This window comes from Vicugna pacos, chromosome 1, assembly GCF_048564905.1.
Source record: "Vicugna pacos chromosome 1, VicPac4, whole genome shotgun sequence".
Taxonomy (NCBI): domain Eukaryota; kingdom Metazoa; phylum Chordata; class Mammalia; order Artiodactyla; family Camelidae; genus Vicugna; species Vicugna pacos.
In genome coordinates, this window is record NC_132987.1 from 62265247 (window position 1) to 62290443 (window position 25197).

The 25197-nt window shown below is 37.9% G+C and overlaps 1 protein-coding gene across 1 annotated transcript in view; it reads right to left on the bottom strand.

Moving 5' to 3' along the window:
* The window catches only part of SENP5 (SUMO specific peptidase 5), a 40335-nt gene extending 21827 nt beyond the window's left edge, over window positions 1-18508 (bottom strand). Inside the window, exons 1-2 of the mRNA XM_006200928.4 lie at window positions 18292-18508; window positions 1554-3094 (exon numbers count right to left, since the gene is read on the bottom strand). Of these exons, the coding sequence (XP_006200990.1) occupies window positions 1554-3063 (1510 nt within the window). The 5' untranslated portion in view covers window positions 3064-3094; window positions 18292-18508. The remainder of the gene's footprint in view (window positions 1-1553; window positions 3095-18291) is intronic.
* Between the last annotated feature and the right edge of the window lie 6689 nt (window positions 18509-25197).

Genomic DNA, 25197 nt, shown 5'->3' on the forward strand with positions numbered 1-25197 from the left:
CAGTTTTACTATAGGATATATTCAATTTAATAACTTTTTGGAAGTGCTACATCTATATTTATAAGTTAACTGGTATTTGTGGGTAAATGTTAACTTTTTCAGGTTTATGAATCATGGTTCTGCTAACCTCATAGTAGGAAAATCTGTCTTCATTCTAGGTCAGAATAAACAACAAATTATCTTTTTAAAGATTTCCTAGGACTCTGTATTGTCTTTTATGTGGGAAAAGCTTTTTTATACATACTAAACAGTTAAGAAAACAAAGTGTTAGAATTGTTTAAACCACTAAGAACTCTCCTAACTCCCCAGAATAAGACATTTATAACACTTTGATATATCTGTCCAGATTTGTCCTATACAAATGCACATCACACGTACATATATGTACTCATCCTACATATGTCCATATATATCTTAACAAAACGGCATCCTTCTGTTTTGCAACTTGCTTTTTTGACTTTACATAGACAATGGTTAGTATCAAAATAAAGACTGAACTTTTTCTTTAACAGTTTCATGGTATACTAGTGTCTGGATGTGCTGTAATTTATATGTCCACAGAAACACTTGTTGCTGTCTTCAGTTTTCACTACCAAGACTACACTATACGTAATGTCCCTGTACAAATATATTTTACTCTTTTATATCTTGGACAAATTACAAGGAAAGGAATGAGCTGAAGACTGATACTGCTCTACTGTCTTCCAAGAATGTTTATACTAACTGACTTCATGGAGGTAGATTTTGACAAGAGGACTTAAAAGCATGATGCAAAAACTTGAAACCATAAAGACAAGACATATAAATTGTAGTATGCAAGAACTGAAATTTTCTGTTGAGCAAAAATATCAGTTACAAAGTCAGGATACTGAAGGCTTTTACCAAAATTTAATTTAACATCTTTAAAACTATAATGATGCTAAGGAACATGAAGGTAGGAATCAGTGTATCCTGTTTGTTGCTACATTCTTAGAACTAGTACAGTGCCTGGTACATAGGAGCTTTTTATATATTAAATAAAATATAAACAATTCAACAGAAAAATAGGCAAAGGAAAATTATGTACAAATAAAAAATGGCCAACATAGAAAAAGATGCTCAAACTTTAAACCTAAAAACACAAAGAATTAAAACAAAGAATTCTCATGCAATCTATGAGACTAGCAAAGTTTAACAAGTGCAAACTCTTTTAACTTTTCGGAGGGTAACTTAGCAATTAACTTAAAAATTTAAGTGTGAGTATTCTTTTCCCATCAATTCTACTACTAGGAATTTAACTTACAGAAAACAACTGTATAAGTATAAAGAAGTAATTTCACTGCACCATTGTTTATAGAAGGAAACAACTGGAAGCAACACAAGTGTCCGTCAGTTAAGAATTAAATAAGTTATGGAACATCTATATAATACAGCAATATCAAAGGCTTCAAAAAGAATGCCTACTTGCTTAAAGGGAAATCCATGTGTGGAAGGAAACAACAGGACTCTCCTAGATAGGACAATGGACAGCAAGTGTGGCTGGAGACTGGGGAGAATAAAGGAAGAGTGCATACCAGAAAGGCAGATTGACAGCTGTTCATCATCCACTGGAGAGGCTTTTTGACTGTTCTTCCCACCTCCCACTTGATTTTCTAGTTTGAGTCCACTGCACGTCAGAGGAGCCTCCAGTGGACTTTTACAGTAAGGGTGGTCCAGCAACTTAGAACTAAGAATGTTCTGCTTGAATGATCCATCCTCATCCATCTGGCATGAGCTCTCATTTTGAACAGTCTCTTCAGACACAGGCCCATCTACACTACTTACAGACTGATCTGCCCCAGACTCTGACAGTTTTATTCTGTCATCATTGACAGTACTTGTCCGATTTTCCTGACCCAGAGCCATAGCTTCTCTCTCAGTTTCCGAGATAAACACACCACTAGAACGATGTTCTGGTAAGGGGAAATCATGAATCAGCTCTGTACACTCCCACTTAGGAGAGGAACAGGGTGACTGGTCCCAGGTATATGTGGCACTGCCATTCTGCTGGTCAGGAAATGCTTCGTCTAAACTAAGCTCCTTGCCCACGAGAGGGCTTCCTTTAGCGTGGCCATCAGGCACATGAGAGTTCTTTCCCTTCACCACAGCATTGCTGTCCATATCTGAAAGGTATGGTTGATGCTGACAAGAAAGGTCTTTAGGTTCTGGGGAAGGGAATGGGCTGCAACTGCCACCCTCACGGTTCTCCCTAAGGGTCTCTTGATGGTCCCCAGTGACCTGCACCCAGCTTCGCTGGGCTTTTTTTAGCTTGCAAACTTTGCTTTTTGTTCTGAAGTGCTGGGATCTGAGAATCCTGTACCGAAATCTAATCATCGATAATTTCTCATACATCATATGAGGAGATACTTTTATTCTTCTATGTTGCTTAAGTTGGAAATTTTTTGGAATCAGGGGTCCCCCATTCCTGTGGCGCTCCAGCCCTTGGCAGCAGCCGTAACAAAAGCGCTTTCTCTTATGGTTGCTCAAGGTGACCACAACTGTGCCGCTCTCACCTGGACTTTGGCTCTCCCCATTGAACTTCATAGGAAAGTCAGAAGCCTGTGGCTCCGTCCTAGGTCTGTGACCATTGGCCTGACTTAACACACAATTTGCTGGTAAGTCAGCAACTGCCTTCAAGAGATTTTTCTCTCCGCAGTATTCATGGTCAGAATTCTTTGCTGATGACAGCAACTTCTCTGCTTGAAGTTTCAGGAGTGTCCTTGAGGAGGAAACGAAGTGTTTAGTGTCTTTTCTCTTCACTTTAGAGGACAAAGTACTAAGATTCTGAGCAGCCACACTGGACTTTGCCTTAGCAATAAGGGGTTCATCCTGGTTCCACGTTTTCTGGTTTTGAAGGGCCCTCTTTCTGCACTGGAAATGCCTCAACTGCCTGCTCCAAGTAACTGGCCTTCCCAACTTAGCTTTCAGAATGCACAAGTGTTGGTGAAAGTAGAACTTCTTAAAGCCTCCAAACCCAGTATTCCATTTCTCAGAAAAGGCTAAGTGGATTCTTTTCCTCCATAGACTTTTCTTCTGTTTTTTCATTTTTCTGATGCATAATGAGACCTGGAAGCAGCTGGAAAGAAGAGAAAGAAAAGTTACATTTCTACCCTAAAAATAAGGTCACATTATTCACCACAGTATGAGTTAGAAAATTGGAAAAAAGCACATGAAGTCCAATTTACACTATCAGACCTAGTGAAATTCCACCTGATCAAGATTTCCTCACAATGAAAATTAAAGAGGGAAGACATGAGTATTCCAACATGACCCCATTTACTGTACCTGCCTCTGACAGAAGTAAGTTTCAAGAATCATTTTCCAATATGCAGCCAGTTTCTGATGTCGTAGACAGGGCACGGATCAGGAGAGAATTTTTAAGTGCTGGCCTTGCTTCTCAATAGCTAAGTGACTTTAAGCAAGGCACTGAAATTCTGTGTTCTCATTTGTAAAATGAAAGAGAAAGGACAGGAGACTAGACACCATTTAAGACTGAGTCCATATGAAAACAATTTGTTCCATACAGCAAATTTTAGAAAGGGTGGGCAAGTACTTTTGCTCTGTCTAGTCATCCACAGGCAGAAATTCAATACATTCATGCAATATCAGTATCTCAAGAAGGAATTCCTCCCTAACCTCTTTCCCCACTCAGCTCCCAGAAAGGTTTATACCCCTAAGGGGAAGATCAGTCCTGGGAGTAGGGACAGATAATTCAAAGAGAAAAGACCAACAGATACTGATATTAGGGGATGCCTCAATTAAATAGGCCATAATAATTACTCCCAAATTTAAGAAGCAATCAGACCCCAAACCTCTCTTTAACTCTACACAGCAGTTAATTAATTGTCCCTCCCCTACCCAAGATTGGAAAGTTCTCCTTTAGAAAGAATAAAACGGAAGTTCTGCAGACAGGGGGGTCCCAAGCACAGTTTGAAGATGGAATAATATATTGAATACAAGACCCCTAACACCTTCCCACTCATCTCCTCAAACCCTGGCAATCTGTCTTACCCATCCAAGTAGGAGCTTGGAAGATTCTTCCCTAAGAATCTGATTCGTCCACAAAAAAAGACAGATATCCCCCCCCAAAATGGCCCAGCATGACCCACAGTTAACAAGTCACACCACATGCTCAGAATTTTCAAGCAACTTCTTAGTGGTCATCCTTTAAAATGACTGGATAACTAAGAATCACTAGATTTCTAAAGGTAAAAAGTAGACTAAAACAGATTAAAGCAAAAGCTTATTTAGAGAAGTCAATTTTAAAATACTGAAGAGGGGAGAGAAGGAAAGTTATTGTTTAATGAGTAGAGCTTCAGTTTAGGAAGATAAAAAAGGATCTGGAAGATGGATGGTGGTGATGGTTGCACAGCAATGTGATTATATTTAATGCCACTGAACTTTATACCTAAAAATGATTAAAATGGTAAATTTTATGTTATGTATATTTTACCACAATGAAACAAAAGAGGGAAGAAAAAAAAAACTAACACTATCCTCTAAGAAGAAAATATTACATCCATTGGGTGGAAAAAAATAGGATGTTATTTTTTTTAAATGAACAATAAAAAATTATAAGGGGGCCTTGGAAATTAAAAATAGCAAAAATGAAAAATTCAATAGAAAGTAAAAGGCTAATATCTCTAATATTTAATATCTTAAATTAAGGGATAAAGAATAAAAAGACTGGTGGAAAAATGGAGAAAAGACATAAGAAGATAATTCACAAATAAAGATTTTTAAGTAGCCCTTAAACATAAGAAAAGATGTTCAATCTCACTCATTAAAAAACTGTCAAGGGGGCTTGAGGGGGTGGATAGAATGGGTGAAGGGGGTCAAAAGGTACAAACTTCCATAAATAAGTCAGTTGTGGGATGTAAATGTGCAGCATGGTGACTATCATTAACAGCACTCTATTGTATATTTAGAAGATGCTAAGAATGTAAATCTTAAAAGTCCTCATCACACACACAAAAAAAAAACTATTAGAGGAAACTAGAACTATGTAGGGTGATGGATTTAACTAGACTTACTGTGGTAATCATTTCTCAATTGTACAAATATTAAATCATTATGTTGTACACCTGGAACTAATATAATATGTCAATTTTACCTCAGTAAAAAAAAAATCGGCAAAAATTATGCAACACATTCTGTTGGTGGGAGAAAAGAACTTTCATTCTTTGCTGGTGGAAACATAAATTGATAAAATCATTTCAAGGAAATATGTCAATATTTAACAAAACTATAGAAGTATTAATCCAGCAACTCAACTTTTAGAAATTTACCTTGAAGATATGCTTTCAGTAATAATGAAAATACATAGTACAAGGTTATTCACTGCAACACTGTTTGTAATCACAAAACACTGGAAACAACATAAATGCCCATACATAGGATAGTGGTTACATAAACTATGGTTCATCTGCACAATGAATGAAGCTACAAAAGCATAAGGATGTGGTCTATGAATTAAAATGGAGTGATTCCCAGATTAAGTGAAAAACACAAAGTTCAAGTGAGTATCAATGGTATGGTATAATTCAGCCAAGCATACAGTTGGAACAGTCCACCCAAGATCACTCTCACCTCTGACAACAACTGCAAGGTCGAGGAGTTTCCAAAATCAACCTTAGGTTTGATAATTTGTCAGAAAGACTCACAGAACTCACTGAAAGCTATTAAATTAATAGCTAAGGTTTATTATAGCTTAAGAATATGGATTAAAATCAGGCAAGTGAAGAAGTACACAATGCAGAGTCCAGAAGAGGTAATAAATGAGGTGCTTCCTGCTGTCCTGTCCCCATGGAGCCAAGACAGATTACTCTCCCAACACCAATGTGTGACAATTCGTGACAAGGACTGCCAGCCAAGGAAGCTCACCTGAGCTTCGACGTCCAGAGGTTTTATTGGGGCTTATAGGCCTAACTGATGGACCACATGACTGAGCTCAGTCTTCAGCCCCTCTGGAGATCCACTGATACCAAAGTCATCACCCTAAATCATGCTGTTGTTTTTTCTGGTGTGGCCAACCCTCATCCTAAGTCATACTGTTAGATTGAGGGTGACTCAAGGCTCCCAGGCAAATAAAGATACCCCAATCAGGCATGACATTCCAAGTGTTTAGAGGTCACCTCCTAAAAGCCAAGGATAAAGGCTTTCTTTTGAGACAAGGTTAAATTCTTTACTGTAGCCGTATTTCATAAAATAAAAAAATAAGAAAATACACATTTTCTGCCTCTTTGTGCACCCCACAAAATAAACTCATAATAGAAAAATCAAAACACAGGAAGAATAAACCAGAAACTAATGAGAATAGTTACCTAGGGCATGTAGGGAATGGGGTGAAAAGGATGAGGAATAGGAAAATGGTAGAAGGGATGAGAGGGGAATGGCACTTCTCAGAAGATGCTTTTGTAAAATTCTGACTTTTATGGCCTATGTCAATGCTTCATATACTTTAAAAATATACAAATAATTAAAATGAAATACAAACAGTAACAGATGAACATGACTATATTACAAAGAACATAATTGCAACTTTGGAAAACATTATTTTGACTGAGTAAGACTAGAAACAAAAGGACTGTATACAAATACTGTTCTTTAGTTAGCAAATTTATTTTTCACAGAGGAATGAGTTAATTCTGAAACTACTCTGTAAATTATCCAAAATTGAGCAAATAAGTAAATACGCTATAGATAATTAGAGCTAGATTTCACACTGTTGGTGAAAGGAATTACACATAATGAAAAAGACAGTGAGATAGCTTTAAATCTGTAGTGACAGAATGAAATTGGGGGTATCCATATGAACTCATCGTGTGTTTTATACACACACACAAAGACAGATCTAGAGATGCACATACACGAGACATTTACTTCCTAGCTCTGTCTGCTTAGAGGGCCTTGAAGTAATCACATCCCAGTAGCAATGAGCACCACTAGCACTTAGATCTTGGTTTCTAAATACTACTTAAAAGAAATAGCTGATTCCAGAGATGGAGCAGAAGTAGAAGGTGGAGCCTAAAACATCAGTGTAGTGCCAAAAAGTAGAAAAGTGCTCAAAAAAAAAAAGACACGTCAAAAGGACACAGGAGCCAACCTGAAGGGACTCACAACAGCCAAAAAACCTGAGCAACTGAATATATAATGATAGTAATGGATTATAACTCAAGAATAAAATATCCTGAGTCTATAGTGATATAAACAACTGATTAAATAAATAAATGGGAGAAGGGACAGCTCTTTCTTATAGAGAATTTCAAATTAATAAATACAGAAGGAATGATGGAAATAGAAAGTTACAATTTGCAACTCCTCTCAGAAATGACTCTGGCAAGAATCATCAATGGATGCTAAAATTAGAGGGTAAAAGTATAATAAGAAACAAGGTATTTAATAGTCTCAAAGTATCTCCCACAAGATACTTCAGATTACAAAGGGAAAAATTGTGCTTTTCAATGGAAAAACCCAGCACACATCACCTTAATCAGGTGACTGAGGTTACTATCACTAGTAATGAGACATGTGGACGTTGTATGCTTCCTGATGTGGCACCATCACTTATGTGGGATTCTTGTTAAAAACAACCTGAATTTAATCCTAAGGAAACAACAGACAGACCCACATTGAGGGACACTTCATAGGATAACTGGCTAATACTCTTCAAAAGTGTCAAGGTCATAAAAGATAAAACAGACTGAGGAACTGTCCCAGATTAGAAGACTAAGAAGACAAACATGTAAGCCTGGATTGGGTTTTAGTCCAGGAAAAGGAAACTGGTGGGACAATGACAAAATCTGAATAAGGTTTTTAGATCAGTTAATAGTATTATCTTAATTTCCCAGTTTTGATAATATACTATAGTTACATAATGTAACATTGGGGAAAAGTTGGGTGAAGTTTTTAAAAATTATAAATCTGCAGTTATTTCAAAGTACAAAGTTAAAATTTTTCTTAAACATTTAAAAATTTTAGGAAATCTCCCAGAAAGTACCACAAAATGACAGATTGGAAAATCGTGAAGTAAGATAAGAAAATTAAAGGATCAGGTCAGGATATCAAATATCCAAATAAAAGTTACAGAAAATAAACTAAGAAATTACAAAAGGAGGGAGGCATCAAATAAAAGATTCAAGAAAATTCTCAGAATTAAAAGACATCTGATTTTGTACAAGGAAAGAATCTGCTAACTAATGAAAACAGACTCATGCCAAGACATATCAATTATGAAATTTCAGAACACTGGGAGCAAAACAACCCTATAAGCTTGAGGGTGGGGGTAGGCAGGTAATAAAAAAAGGATCCATAACATAAAAACAAAATATATAAAAACATTTATATGTAAAATGGAGATTTATATAACTATATTTGTGTAATTTATATATGTCATATTACATATACAAATAAAATCAGAAATAAGAATGGCAATAAACTTCTTAAACAGCAAGACTGAAAGAAGAAAATATACTAATGCTTTCAAAGTTCTGAGGGAAAATTATTTTCAACACAGAATTTTAGACTTAGCCAAACTATCAAAATTGAGGATACAAAAAAGTTTATCTAAATATACACCACCATGTATCCCTTTTTCAGGGAGCCGCATGAGGTACTCAGAATGAAGGAGAAAATCAAGAAAGAAGTCATGAGATCCAGGAAATGAGATCTAAAACTAGAGACAGGCCCAATCAATAACTGCCTTTCTGATGGAAGAAAAACGTATTCAAGTAGCAAAATATAGGCAACATGATCTATATTTCTGCAACAGAGAAAAATGAGGACAAAACATATTAGAATTGGGAACTGGAAACAAAATACACTTGTCTGCTGTATGCAATGGACTCTCCTAAAGCTTTATGTTAATCAAAATTCTTAGATGGCAATATTATTCTTTTAAAATACACTAAAACTTTTACAAAACAAAACAAGAGACAGGCAAGAGGAATACTAAAGAATACTAAAGAAAGATAACAGTGACAACTGTGCCTCAGGCTGAGAGAGCCACCAATCCAGAAGGAAGAGGTCAGAAGGCTCTAGAAGAGAAGTCTCTGAAAATGTGAAATTGACAGAATTTCTAAAGTGTCTGAATGAAAAGACAGGAGATATAGACAACTGGAAGAGAGCCTGAAGATTAATTAGTACATAGAACACTAAACAAAAAGGATAATTAATTTCAGAGGAAACAAAGAGTTGTATAAGAAAGGAAAAGGTCACTGTAAATCACTGTACACTGCACAGCTTTAGCTGTGACTACCACTTACTTAATTGTAATAAAGTAAACACTGATCTAACCCAATGGTTCTCCACCAGTCATCCCAGCCCAACATTTGGAAATGTATGGGAAATTGCTGGTTATAGCAATGAATTCAGGCTGGTATTGATACTTAGTGCCTCAGGCCCAGTAATACTAAACATCATGTAATGGACATGATAATGAAGAACTAACTGTCTCATTCAAAATGACAATAGTGCCCCTATTGAGAAAAACTGATTCTAGTCAAAATTATGGTATTGCTATATTAGGATAGGTGGGAGGGTAGATAAAAAGTGCACACATATATAGAAGTGAGGAGCAGATGTGAAAGAACTAAATCTTCATCTTCTACAGTTAACAGATAAAGCCTAAAACTAGAAAATCAAAAGTAACATTATAAGAAGGCATTTAGAGACATGCTGTTTATACCAAAAGAAAAGCTCGAAGACAAAGAAAAAGAGGCAGTCTTTGGGTAACCGGCAATGCTGGAAAGGGGCAGGATTCTGGGAACTAAGTCGGGGAAAAAAGGCTAGAGGTTTCTGCCTTCAGTATGTAAATTTCCACTTAGTCCCCTTATAAATCACTGTACCCCATCCTTAATTATGTAGGTATCCCCCAGTCCAGGGACTGTTTTATCCTCTCCACTCCAGATACTAAGTCTCTAGTTAATTCTGTTTATATGTATGGGAACAAAGTCAGATTTGGAGGTATTTTTCTTGAACAGACTTTCACACAGTCACATTTTTTTTGGTCTTACCTTCATCTCCATTTCCACAGTACATGACACCACTAAATCCTGAAACTTTCAAAAGGGTATGAAACACAAATATGACTATTTGTTGGCTTTCTCCACTTGCTGGTTTAGGATTCAGCTTTCTCTAGTCTGCTAATCAGTTACTGCTCACCTTTTCTGCTTTTCAGCTTCCAGAATATTGTTGCTATTCTCACTGCTCTTGTTCTTAGTCATTTGATTAAAAAAAAAAAAAAAAAGACTTCTCTACTGTTTTAATGGAGTTTTCAGGCTGGATTGAAATTAGATGTGTATACTCTTGAAAATAAATTTATGGCTACCAAAGGGGAAAGGTCAGTGGGGAGGGATAAATTAGGAGTTTGGGATTAGCAGATACACACTACTATACACAGAACTGATACATAACAAGTCCTACTGTACAGCACAGGGAACTGTATTCAATAGCTGGTAATAACCTATAATGAAAAAGAATATAAGGGGAGGAGGGTATAGCTCAAGTGGTAGAGCACATACTTAGCATATGCAAGGTCCTGGGTTCAATCCCCAGTACCTCCTCCAAAAATAAATAAACTTAATTACCTCCTCCCACAATAATAAATAATAAAATAATTAAAAAAAAAAGAATATATATAACCAACTATACTTTAATTTTTTAAAAATGTGTATATTCAACCCAATAGCTTTACCATAATGTATTGTTGAATAAAAAAAAGTTGCTCAACAATATGTATGAACCCACTTTTGTTCAAAGGAAAAAATGTACGTATATTTTGAAAATTTACAGAGGAAAAAATGTTTGAAAAAATTTATACCAAGCTATCAACAGTTTAGGCCCACAGTTCCTAAACTGAGCACCTGGCTTCTGCAGTGAATTCACAAGGATGTCATAATTGTTTAAAATTAGAGGGGGAAAGTGATATTCTGTCAAACACCCTGCAAACTGCCAGTTCAAGACAGTTCAGTTTCAAATCAGATCATGCTATACATGCTATCTTCCTTTTGATGACATATCTTTGCAAAGCTGGCTTTTTACTGATTGCTATGATTTAAAAAACTACTGTGCAAAAATCAATTTGGAACAGGAAATGTGGGTGGTGTCTAACGATTCCAAGGTTTGTGAATTTTATAGTACCCAATAAGTGCATACAGTAAGTAACCGTGGTTACTTATTATTTAAGAATGAAATAATACTACTATTTTGTCTTTCAATTTATGTATTTTTTTTAAAAACCAACTATTAGGTTGCTAGATAATAAGTACTTACTAAGTTATTTAGACCTAATTACTGAATAAATTAAACTGTTAAGCCTAAAGGCACTATGAAAAAGACATTAAGGGTTTGTGAACAGAGAAAGTTTGGGAACCTCTGCTTTAGAGTATCGTATTTTAGTCTATTTCTTTATTAATGGGGAAAAAAATACTTAAACAAACTTTTTTGGGGGGGTAATTAGGCCATGTATTTATTTGTTTTTTAAGTGGCAGTACTGGGGATGGAACCCAGGACCTCTTGTATGCTAAGCATGCATTCTACCACTGAGCTATACCCTCCCCCACAAATAAACTTCTTAATATGAAATTCAAACACGCTCTCTTTGTATACTACCAATATAAAAGGAGATTTGGAATTTACTCTTCATAATACTTAAAGGTAATATAATTGCTGAGAAATCATCAATAAGATATTTAAGCTGAGACAAAGGATGAGAACGTACCTAGGCAAAGGGAACAGATAAACAGAAGCCGAGGAGAGGGAATGTAGTATGCCAAGGAACTAAAAAAACTTCAGTATCACTTAAAGGAGGAGCTGGAGAGGTAGGCAAGGAATAGAAAAGCCAAATTAATAATGCTGTTACTTAACATAAAGGTAGTGTGAAGCCACTGAAAGACAAAGAGGTGTATAAGATCTGATTAGTATGCCTAAAAAGATAATTTTGTCTGCAGTGTGCAGAACAGCAGGAAGAAAGCCACAGCAAAGGAAACCTGTTAGGAGGCTATTACAGGTAAATGCTGGCAAAGTGCAATAGCTGCTTGGATTAAAGGAAAACTGGGAGAAGTAGCAAAGTGAATCGACCTTGAGATTTTTCAGGTCAGAAATGTCAAGACTGAGAGAAAGCCTGTGGGGGTGAGAGGGTAAGAATTTCAGTATGAGTTACTGGGGAGATGGTGGTATAACTTATACAGAACAATGGAGAAAGATGGGAGGAAGATTATACTGGCTATCTCTTTAGTTTTAGACATGTTAGATGTGAGGTGACTGTAAGAAATCCAAGTGGATGCATATTGTTGGACATACAGGTCAGGAACTCTGAAAAGAAGATAGCACAGAAATCCCAGTTTAAGTCATCAGATTATAGTAACCAAAGCTACAGAAAATGATAAGCTCACCTCGGGACAATTTGTAAAAGGTAGAAGGGAATGCACCTGAGGAGAGTGTCCTGAGGAACTCTAGCATGTAAAAGTAAGGTAAAGAAAAGGAATGACGGGGAAATAAAGTGGAAAATCAGGTAAGTGTGGTGTTAGGAAAGCTAGGGAAAGTTTCTAGAAGGAGGGAAATGGTCAGTCAAAGGCAGCTGAGAGGTCAAGCAAGGTAACAATTAAAAAGTGTCCATCTGATTCTTACAACATTTGCAAAAGAAATTTTAGTAGAATGGAGAGGACAAAACCCAAGATGGAGTACAGAAGACAATATGTAAAACTGCTCAAGAAGCCTGAGTAAATGAGAGAGGGCGGACTTTTTTAAAACAGAGATATCTGTACATGTTTAAATGCTGAGGGAGTACTTTATTTATGGATAAAGACGGCAGACCGGGAGGGAGGTGCCAAGATGGTGGAGTAGAGACTCACAACTCACCCTCTCCCACAAATACACCAAGAATTACATCTACAAATTCACTGAATTGCACAGAACACCTACTGAACTCTCGCAGAGTGTCTTGCTTTGAAATACAGGAGGATTCTCACAAAACCCAATAAACAAGAAGTTCATACTATACAGCACAGGGAACTATATTCAATATCTCAGTAACTTATGGTGAAAAAATATGAAAACGAATGTGTATATTCATGTATGACTAAAGCATCATGCTGTAGACCAGAAATTGACACACTGTGTCAAAAAAAATTTTTAAAAAAAGCAGACTGAAGAGACATTTTACTTTCACTCCCTCCTAAAACCTTATTAAGATGAGAATAAAGAATTTTTGGGAGGGAGGAGGCTTAGCTCAAGTGGTAGAGCACATGCTTAGCAGGCATGAGGTTCTGAGTTCTATACCCAGTACCTCCATTAAATAAATAAATAAACCTAATTACCTCCCCCAACAAAAAACAAAATAAATAAATTATTTTTTTAAATAAATTTAAAGTTTTTTCTAAAATATAATATACATACAATGAAAAGCAGAAATCTTCAGGGGTTTTCTTTTTTAAGCATATGTAAGAGAGAACAGAGGAAGTTGGAATGTGGACTGACTTAAAGACGTAAGAAAGTAAAATGTCAAGCTTGCAACGAGGAAAGCAATCCAATTTATACAACAGTGCCTCAAAACAGGTCAGGAATTGGCAACAGCAGGTTCTATACGAGTGATGTGAACATGATGCTAAAAAACAAGAGGATGGGTCAATCATTTAGATACCCTCCTACTCTCCACAAAATCCAGCCAACTGCCCCTTCCCCATCTGTGCAGAAGCCTGGTGTGTTCTTTCCTAGAGTAGAACAGCACTGGTCAACAAAACTTCTGCAATGATAGAAATATTCTGTATCTGCTCTGTCCCATTTGGTAGCCTCCGGACACATGTGGTTACTGACCACCTGAAATGTGTCTAGTGCAACAGAGGAACCAAATCTTTAATTTTATTTAATTTTAATTTTTTAAGTTGCTACACATGGCTAGTGGCTACATATTGGATAGCACAGATCTAAAGGATAAAACAAAGGATTATGAGACTGGAAAACATCCGGTCCAGTTGAGAATGAGGGTATCATACTGAAAATAGTTAAATGTACATAAATGACTGTTTATATACTGAATTCTAAGACCTCTACCATTTTCCTCAGTTTAGCTACCAGATTGTTGATAGCCCAGCTTATAAACTCCAAGCAGGAGACTTAAAGACTCTTCTTTGGGAAATCCAACTAGCCCAAGAAAAAAGATAAAGATACTACCACTGAAGGCTCTCCAGTAAGAGTCTAGCCAGTGTACCCTAAAATCAATAAATCCCAAGCATCAACTCACAGTACAAGTGATTGAAATTAAAAGCAACCTCCACATGGGGTCCTTTTACATTTCTGCCCCTGTATTCTCCATCATGCTGTTGTGTGCTCATGTTCACCAAATATCAATATTCCTTCAAAGATAAAACATACACACAAGGGAAACAGAACTGGGCTTTCAACTCTTACTAGATACTCACTGACCCTGGGACAGCCTGAACTCTGAACAATCCTTAAGAGGCCCAATATTTGGGTAAAAGTTTGCATGCTGCCACTGTACAGGTTAACTCAAGCAACACTATGAAAAAGTTCTTTCTCCTGGAGGTAATAAGACAGTAATGAGAATAGCCGTTGTGTAGTAAATAAACAGGGGAGGGGTTACCCACTCCAGAAAAATGAGACAATAGGTTGTGGTAAGAAACAAGATTAAAAACAAAATAAAAATTAAAAGAAAATTTGCCCACTGGCATCAGAGGGTATGAAAGAACCATAAAAAGATTGATTGAGAACTGGAGACTTGCACATTTATGGTACCTCTCATGATAGTCTCACCACATTCAGCCACCAGATATAAAGTGGATTTAGTTAAGTATACAACTCTGGTCTCAAGTCCTTATAGACAGAGAAGACCGCCTCAAGAATGAGCAAGTGACTTCTAAACTCCACTTTTCACTGGTCTTCAAGTTGTTCCTATCCCACCCTGACTTGGTTTCTACGTTTAATATGTATCAGTTTAGACTAAAATTGTGACCCTGGGTTCATATTTATCTTTCTAAATACCTCTACTTGAAAACTGTACTCTGTCAGAATCTGAAATTCAATAATTTTTAAACTTCAAAATTAAGCTATTTCAGACAAAAATAAAAAACGAGTCTCAGCAACTTGTTTTTTTCATTTCATACACCTACTATGTATCTCTCTAGATTCTGAATTTATAGACTGCTTCTCTGTTAACATGGCTTTTTAAATCAGCAAATTCAGAATACCTTTTGTCATCTGGTTGTAGGAAGTTAACATGCTATAAATAGGGTCATTTTTAAAAGAAAATAATTCAGCATCTTCCTTTAAAGAATCTGTGATGTAGGGTCCATTTCAGGCTCTACTATTAACACAAAATAATAATCACTGAAGAGTGATATCTTAAAAAAAAAAAGAGAATCACTGAAGCAATGAAAAGGCTATCAAAGAATTATTTGATAATGAATATATCTCTCAAAAAAGAGAATGTTCAACTCTGCCTGATGGCCTGTAATTACCTTAATAATTCTGAAAATACTACTCCCCCCAAAAAGAGTCACGAGGTTTGGGGGTTGTAGCTCAGTGGTAGAGCACACGCTTTGCATGCACAAGATCCTAGGTTCAATCCCCAGTGCCTTTGTTAAGGGAAAAAAAAAAAAGGACATTTTCACTAAAATGGGTAAGAAAGATACATGAGGCACTGTTATTGCTCCATCAGTTGATCCTTTCTAGGTAGCTACCAAATTCTTTTAAGTTAGTAGCATAGTACAATTTAACTAAGAAAGAAAAAGGGGCTAAAAATTCAAGGACAAGCTTAAAGCAAATGCTGAGAGCCTCTTGTTCAATCAGGTGTTTATAAGGCAATTAGAGACACAGAACTCTAACAGTTCCTAAACTAAGTTCCATAGTAAGCTGGCTAGTTGATACAAAGTAAGAGGTTATGCATACCAGGATGGAGGAAGGGTCGGGGGGAGCCTGTGTATAGTACAGTGGGTTTATGACAAGCCAGTTTGAACAAAAGCTAAATATTCTTAAGTTGAAAATTTCCCCTGGTTTATGAAGACTTGACTTTTATGCTTTTATAGCCTACTAAAAACTGATTTATAAAGTGATATGATCTCTATATAATTCTGCAAGCAACAACAAAAACCTAAGCAACATTCAGTAAGAAATTCTACTGTAAAATCTAATACTTCCATCAAAGAGCATTAAGGAGTCTAACTGCAGAGGAAACTGAAAACAGAATTACACAGAGCTACTGACAAATTTTTTTTCCCCTTCTAGGCGCAAGGCACTACAAAACCTGAAACAGTACTATTGATTCAAGTAATGTTATTTGTTAAGGAAAGGAAGAGAAAAAAAATGAGAAGGCATAGAAGGCAACTAGATAAGCATGACACTATCTCTCTGAGCCTGTTTATAAATTAAGATCTACATCTGCCTTCTCAAACCATGAGTATCACCTGAGAAGCTTTTTAAAAACCTCAAATACCCAGGTCCCACTTTAGATCTATTAAGGTAGTGTGTGGGCATTTGGGGTTTTGTTTTAATTCTCCAAATGATTCTAATGTCCCCCAAGGTTTTGGAACCATTGGATTAGATGACCTTCAAGGTCTTGTCCATATTTATGACTTAAAATTCCAAACTGACAATTCTGTGTCAAAGGAACTGAAGACTGCACTTCTTCAGGCTCCACTGACATCATCATGCTCCAATGAGGAAAGTATCCTTAATTTGTCTGACCAAGCAATTTTAAGAACAGGTGCTACTCACTCAAGTCACTGATTGCATCCCTCTTCCTCCTCCCTAAACACTTCTCTAACTTAGGGTCTATTAAACTTCAGAGTGGGGGGAGGGTATAGCTCAGTGGTAGAAAGCATGCTTAGCATGAGGTCCTGGGTTCAATTCCCAGTACCTCCTCGAAAAATAAATAAACCTAATGACCCACCACTACCAAAATAAAATAATTAAATAATAACAAATAAATAAAATAAAATACTAAAAAAAACACTACAAACTTCAGAGTGGTGAATGTTCTTCTTCCTCCAATACAGAGAAAGTCATCCCCTCAGATTAATTTAGAATGGTAATTTAGAGTCCAGCCACTCAAAGGATTCAAATTCCTGTATTTATTCTCCGCACATTTTCAATTAACATGAAATGTTTTAGAGGCAGAGTGAGGAGTCCTCAAAATTGGGCAGAGAATTCCTTCTAAAGTGGGCCAATGTGTAAGGAAAGCCCCTTCCAGCTTTCCTCCTAGAAAGGGTCCACTAACTACGTCAAATAAGAGCAAAACTAATTTAGGTCGTCCCTCGAATATCAAAAATGTGTTATCAATCAGCATGAGACATCTGGGTGAATAGGAAGAGGCTGGTTTTTTCCTAATGCTGTCCAACTCAAAGCAGAGACTGCAGTTAGGTTTTAACCACGCAAGATTCCACTATCTCCTCTGGCACCCTTCTCCATACCGAGCTTAGTTATTTCGGGTTAAAAAACCGGAATTAATTAAGAACCTACTAGTAAGTGTCCTGGATATTCTGAAGTCGAGTTTAACCGGATTCCCCAAACATATCATAATTAATGTTCTGCTTTCTTCATTTCATTTAATTCCCCCAACTTTTATAAGTAAAAGAAAGCTCCATTTTACATGGGTTAACAATGTCTACACGAGATTTAAAGCCACTACCAAATGGCAGGCTAGGATTTAAACTCAGCTCCTCTGACTCCAAGTCCAAACCCTTACCTCCCATATCCTCTTCGCATCCCTCCTCTCCCAAAAGAGTGGTCAAACAGTCTAGCCTGGGTTAACACTATCTAACACAGACAACAGAAAAACAGACTTGCCACCACCCTAATGTTCAATTGTGCAAGACCTATTCACTAAAACAGAGTCCCAGGAGTGTGGAAGAAAGAACCAAAGGCACGAAGGAAGCAGAACTAACCGAACAAATAAAACCCCTTCACTACCAATACAGCAGGAGCTGGAGGACCTCTACCGACAGCGCTTCCTCTCAAAGCTTCCCCCGGCTTCAGGAGGAGAGGCGGGGGCGCTAGCCCTCTCCGCTTCTACGTCGTACAGCTCAGATTGGAGAGAAAGAGGGGAGGACAGCGGTCCCTCAGAACGAGCTCCCTCCCGCCCCCAGAAAGGCCCAGCAGCGCCCGGGGAGAAATCCGCTGCCTCTGGTACGAGCGTGAGGGGAAAGCAGCCCTCGAGGCCTCCAGGCCCGGGTGCTGAGCTGGCGCGCACTGGCGCGGGAATGGCCAGCCACCCCGCTCCGTAGGGCATTCGCCGGATTTGACACTCGGGCTTCAGCTTACCTACGTCCCTCGCTGCCGCCACCTGCCCGACTGTGGGTCCAGATACTGCGGCAGCTCGGACTGCGGCCCCGCCTTCGCCAGCTTTAGGGTAAGTCCCGTTGGCCAGGAGGCGTCCGGCCTGCTCACAGCGGCCACGGCCGCCGAGCTTCCTCTGGAGCCGCTGCCGCGACGCCGGCGCTCACTTACATCGTCATCTCCTTCCGGACCCTTCCGCCTTAGCCCCGCCCGCGCCCCGTGCAGGGGGCGGAGGAGTGAGCCGGGGCCCGGGTCTAGGGGAGTGGCTCCGCCTTCCCTCCGCTTCCGGCGGCGCGCTCTCCTCCAGTCCCCGGACGTCTGTCTGACGCGTCGCGGCGCCCGCGTCGGGAGTCGGACTTGGTCCACTCCACCAGCCCCCACCTTGCGCCCTGCTCCGAGCACGTGAAGATGGTAGAAACAGTGATCGAGAAGCTGCAAAGTGGGTTTGAGACTTCTTTTCCGCCTGCTCTCAATCTTTTAACCCGCAAAGGTCTAAGGCAGACCACAGCTACTATATGGAGCTTCCCTCCACTAATCCTTTCTCTTTTCGCTTCCAAAAGCGAAATACGACCTTCCTGCTCTGGATGCACTTTGAGGCCTGGCCCGGGTTTTTCTTCTCTGGTTTTCCCATGATGATCTTAATCCTAAGAATTGTGCTATGCCTTTCCCCGCCTCTCCTCAACTGAGAACACTTCTCCAGGAGGGCAGAGCCCGGTCTTACTCACCGCTGTAGCCCCAGCCCCCACCAAATAGTGACAGGCCTACAAGTGCTTAGTAAGTCTGCAGTAAATGTGTCATTCTCTTTCTGAAGAGAGGAAAATTGACTTCAGCCTGATAAGTTGAAGCGCCCTTCTTTCAACAAGCATTTATTTGAATATGAACATGAAGTAGTCTTTCTCTTGCAAGCCCTCAATCTAATTGGGGGGAAGAGATATAAGTAATTATAATGCAATATCCTGATAGGTAGAAAAAAAATAATAGATTTATGGTGGAAGATGAATTCAATTTTGGCCATATTCGATTTGAAATAGAGTGCAGATGGATACAATGGAACACCAAGGGTGGGGTGCTGGGAGACTTGTGCCCCAAGTACCAGCAATAAGGGTGTGTATTGACTGCAGAGATTTTAAAAATAGTAAAACCGACTATAATGTGGTTTGCTTTTAATACGCGTGTCAGCAAATCCTAACCAATGTCACTGATACTCCTTCCCAAATAAAAGCTTTTCTTAGTCTTCTTTATAAACAATTGCTGTAGTTATTGCTGAGTTTTAATAATAGATCTGTAAGCTCAGATTGGAATATTTCTTCAGTTTAAAAGTAAATCTTGAATCTTAAAGATTTCCACTTCCAGTCAAGAGTGAATAATGAGATCAGATTTACCCTTCCAACTGAAACAACTAAAAAACCAGACAAAAATATGAAACAACAGTTAAAGACATTTGACATAAGGCACAGAAGAATAGTGATCCCAAAGAGATAGACAATAAATGGGATGAGACCGTCAAATGCACCAGTTTACTGCCCAGCAAGAGTCTCCAGGACAATCACAGGTAGGGAAACCAGGAGGATCCTGGTCTCCCTGAGTAGAGGGGAAAAAGGAGGGAGACTGGGAAGTCCAAAGCACACAGAGTTCACAGGAGAGAGTCTCCCATGAAGAGGGAGCTGCTGAAGAGAAAGCTCTAGCTGCTTTTGAGTGTTTTTTCTTTGTTGTTGATTTTTAGACATTTGACTATTTTGTGCCCTACTGTGGTTTTCTTTGTATTTATTAGGCTTGGATTTCACTGAATTTCTCTAATGTATAGACTGATGTCTTTCATCAGTTTTGGGAAATAATCAGCCATTGTTTCTTCAAGTATTATTTTTGCTCCATTCTCTTGTCTCTGTTCCTCTGGGAGTCCGATTACATGTGTAAGATTAGTTGAACTTGTTCACTATGTGCTTTACACTTCGTATCATCTTTTTTTTCTCTTTTGATGCTTCAGTTTGAATGTTTTTTATTGATCTGTTTTTTTGGGGGGGGGTAGGTAATTAGGTTTATTTATTTAATTTTTTTTTAATGGAAGTACTGTGGACTGAACCGAGGACATCATACATGCTAAGCACACACTCTGTCACTGAGCTGCACCCTCCCTCTATTGACCTTTTTTTTTAACATTTTTTTCTTGAGTTATAGTCAGTTGACAATGTTGTGTCAATTTCCAGTGTAGAGCACAATTTTTCAGTTATACATGAACATACATATATTCATTGTCACTTTTTTTTCACTGTGAGCTACTACAAGATCTTGTATATATTACCCTGTACTATACAGTATAATCTTATTTATCTATTCTACACATTCCTGTCAGTATCTACAAATTTCGAACTCCCAGTCTGTCCCTTTCCACCCCCCCCCTTGGCAACCACTAGTTTGTATTCTGTGTCTCTGAGTCTGTTTCTGTTTTGTATTTATGTTCTTCTTTTTTTTTTTCCACATATGAGCAATCTCATATGGTATTTTTCTTTCTCTTTCTGGCTTACTTCACTCAGAATGACATTCTCCAGGAGCATCCATGTTGCTGCAAATGGTGTTATGCTGTCTGTCATTTTTATGGCTGTGTAGTATTCCATTGTATAAATATACCACAGCTTCTTTATCCAGTCATCTGTTGATGGACATTTAAGCTGTTTCCATGTCTTGGCTATTGTAAATAGTGCTGCTATGAACATTGGGGTGCAGATGTCATTTTGAAGTAGGGTTCCTTCTTGATATATGCCCGGGAGTGGGATTCCTGGGTCATATGATAAGTCTATTCCTAGTCTTTTGAGGAATCTTCGTACTGTTTTCCACAGTGACTACACCAAACTGCATTCCCACCAGCAGTGTAGGAGAGTTCCCTTTTCTCCACAGCTTCTCCAGCATTTGTCATTTGTGGACTTTTGAAGGATGGCCATTCTGACTGGTGTGAGGTGATACCTCATTGTAGTTTTGATTTGCATTTCTCTGATAATTAGTGATATTGAGCATTTTTTCATATGCCTATTGATCATTTGTATGTCTTCCTTGGAGAATTGCTTGTTTAGGTCTTCTGCCCATTTTTGGATTGGGTTGTTTGTTTTTTTCTTATTAAGTCGTATGAGCTGCTTATATATTCTGGAGATCAAGCCTTTGTTGGTTTCATCGTTTGCAAAAATTTTCTCCCATTCCGTAGGTTGTCGTTTTGTTTGGCTTATGGTTTCCTTTGCTGTGCCTATTGACCTGTTTTTGACTTTACTAATTCTCTTTCATGACGTCCAGTCTGCTGTCGAATCTATGCAGTGTTCTTAATTTTTAATAACTGTATTTTTAGTTTTAGAATTTAATTTTTTTTTTATAGATTCCAGTTTTCCATAAAAAGTCTCCATCTTTTCATCTATTTTACCTGTCCCTCTACTTTCTTTATCTTATTTATCATAGTTTTTGGTTTTTGGTTTTTTTTTTTTAGTCTTTGCTTGCTAACTTCAACATTTGATTATTTGTTGGTCTGGCTCAATGGTTCATGTTTCTCTTTTGATTATCAGTCAAATTTTCCTGCCTCTTCACATGCTTGGTAATGTTTTCATCTATGCCAGACAGTGTGTATAAAAGAACTGTAGAGCCACCACATGATATGTTTCAGTGAGAGTTCCCGTTTACCTCCATTAGGCTAATAGAGTGAGGATCTAATTGTCGTAATCAAATTGAGCTGGGTCTTGGCAAGGTTGTTCTCTTACTTAGAATCATTCCATCTCTGGTTCATCCCTGTTCCTCAGGGGTAGCCCAGGCTTTTGGTAGAAAACTTTTCTTCTCACCCCTGAAAGACTAGAATACTTTCAGTTCATTTCTTTAGAGACTGAGCTTTGCTTTTTTGCCTCCAGTTATTCAGCTTCAAAATATGAGAAATGTTTCCAGGGAGAGATTAGCCATGTGTTTGAGGAGGCCATTTTTCTCTCATGGGACATGGTTTCCTAAGTACCATGACTTTTAAAAAGTTTTCGCCCATCCCCACAGCCTCCCAAGCAGGTCTTGAGCACCAAATGCCGCACATGGAAAATCAGCCGTGCATTGAGGCTCTCCTGGTTTCCAATCTGTCCCAGTACTCCCAAATGACCACCAAAAGTTCCTCTGGGTTTTCTTTGCCCCAGTAGATTCCCTCTGCCTAGATTAACACCAATCCTCAGCCTATAACTAGAATCAGCAAATGCTTCCACAAAAGAAAACAGCTAGTGATTGTCAATTCACCTATAAATGGCCCTCTCCTCTCTGAAATTTTAATTTACCTAAAATAAGGTGACAAGTTCTAGTCACTTGGCAGCCCTCTAGTATATTTTAAAATCTGATGTTTTTAACTTATTCTGCATTTTTTAGGCGGTTGTGGCAGGAACAGTGTCCTGCTGCAGTCTGCTACATCCTATTTGGAAGAAAAGTGACTTGTAAAACTCACTTCTATCATCATGTTACGATACCCAAGTGTATAAATGATACTTTCTGTTTAACTATAATTCTGACATTTATATCAGAATTAAATTATATTTAGATCCATTGCTCACTGAAAACCTTTTTTTTCCATAATTTTTCCAGTTATCATTTGGTTGCCCTAAATTTGTCCTCTGGAAGATTTTAAAAATTAAACAAATAGCTATTTATTGAGCTCTTACCAGGCGCTAAACATTTTATGGGCATCATAAAATTTTAACTTTCACAACAAAACTTTAATTATGAGTGAGAAGAGGCTCCTAGAATTTAAAGAAGTTTCTTGACTGGCAGGATGGTTAGCAGCCAACAAGAAGATGTAGCTCTGTAGAAACCAGTTCCCCCAAAGAACTGGGAATAGCAAGTGGGTGGTACACTCCTGTTGGCTGTATGGCTAATACAAACAAAAACTATCCAAAGGGGCTAGATTAGTACATAAGCCACGTCATGGCCTCTAGGGAGTGCCTCCTTATACCAAAATTCAAGGGACTATATACTTCTTATTTTGAACCAATGTTTCATTTATCTGGGTTAAATGGAATTGTTTCACAATTTGAATTTTCTTTTCAACATGCACAATTCAAACTATCCTATCCATAAAGCAGTTCCCAATTCAAAAATTTAAATCTTTCAATAGAATCTTCACATTTTCTTTAAAAAATTCTTATACTTTTTTGTGGTATTACTTATTACTAGGTACTTTGTTTTTTATCTGTTATAAATGATGATTTTTAAGATTACATTTTCTATTTGTTGCTAGTGTTTAGCAATACAATTGACTTTTACACACGGGCTTCATCTGCAGTAAACTTGCTAAATTTCTTATTAATCCTAATAATTTATCCCATATTCTTTTGGGCATTGTCAACCTTATCTGCCAATGATGGTTGCTTATCTTACTTTCCAATTCTTACTTACATCTTTTCTTTTTCTTAGTGCACTAACTAGGATCTTCAACTTCAAATTTAAATCAAAGTGGTGGAGATGGGCATCCTCGTCTTATTCTGATCCTTAAAGAATGCCTTCAGTGCTCCACCACTAAGTATGATTTCTTGCTGCAGATTTTTTGCATGCATATTCTTTCAGGTTAAAGAAGTTCACTACAAATTTGCTAAAATATATTTTTTTATTGAGTTGATTGATTTTTTGAGTTGATATTGAATTTTACTAAATGCTTTTTCATCTATTGAGATGTTCACTTAACATACTAATATGGTGTATTAAATTGATTTGAAATTTTACTAACCTTGCATAACTATCTGATTAGGATGTACTTTGTTACACATCACTAGCTTTGGTTTTTCATGAATGAGACTGCCTTGTAATTTTCCCTTTCACATATTTTGGTTTCACTTTCATGCTATCCTCATAATAGAATTTGGGAGGTATTTTTTACATCCTAGACTAGGTCCTGCAGGATCGGAATTATTTCTCCTTGAATGTTTTGTAGAACTTGGTGGTAAACTGTCTGGGTCTTTGCTGTAGATTTCATCTAGGGAATGGGGAAGAGCTAGCCTCATAAAATGGACTAGAAGAGAGAGAAACAAAAACAAATGTTCTTTGATTGCACCCTTCAAGAACTGCTTGGTCTACATAACTGTAAATATCTAGAGGTAATGCATAGAGAAAGGTCTGAAAAGACAGAAACCAGTAAGATTTCCTTTGGGAAAGGGACTTGGTAGGGGTTGGGGAGCCTTCCCTTTATGCTGGAACTTACAAAACGATAATGTACTCCTGTATTACTTATGTAGTTAAGTGTTTTTTAAAGAATAAAGATGATTACAGGAGATGGGCTTTCTGGAGCACTGGGGAGTTGGGGAAGATGATTAGTTTTCTCCCCACAAGAATGTGGCTTTGCTGATTCCGATTTTGACTCGAGAACCAAGAGGGTCCCTTTCTTCTGAACAGTCAAATTGTTACATCCAAATTCTTCCAGGATAGTAGTGTAAACTTGAGTATAGCACGGCAGTGAGAGGAATTGGATTTTTTTTTCACGTGTAGTAGAATCTTTGAGACTGTCAGTGGCAGCAGCGCCCCTTAGAGGGAATCCAGTAGCAAGGCAAGCAGAGAAAGACCATTTGCTCTCAGCAAGCGGGTCATCTCCGCTCCTGTTCTGGGTGGCTGCCTTTCCTCAGTTAAGCTACATCACTCACTCCATCAAAAATGTGTAGCAGCTATTTGTGGTCCCTTCCCACTGATCAATTACTAAATGTGTAACACTGCAACTATATTTAAATTGCATTAAAATTGCATTTATGTTTTCATAAGCTATGTAAATTATATTCCTTCAAAATCAACTGTACAGCTGAGGTGAGACCTAGAGAGCTGAAAGTTGCTTCCAATTAACTCTGAATTGATGGGTAGTGGAAACACTGAAATTCTAGTTGGGTAATATCGAGCAGTTAAGCCTCTCTGGCC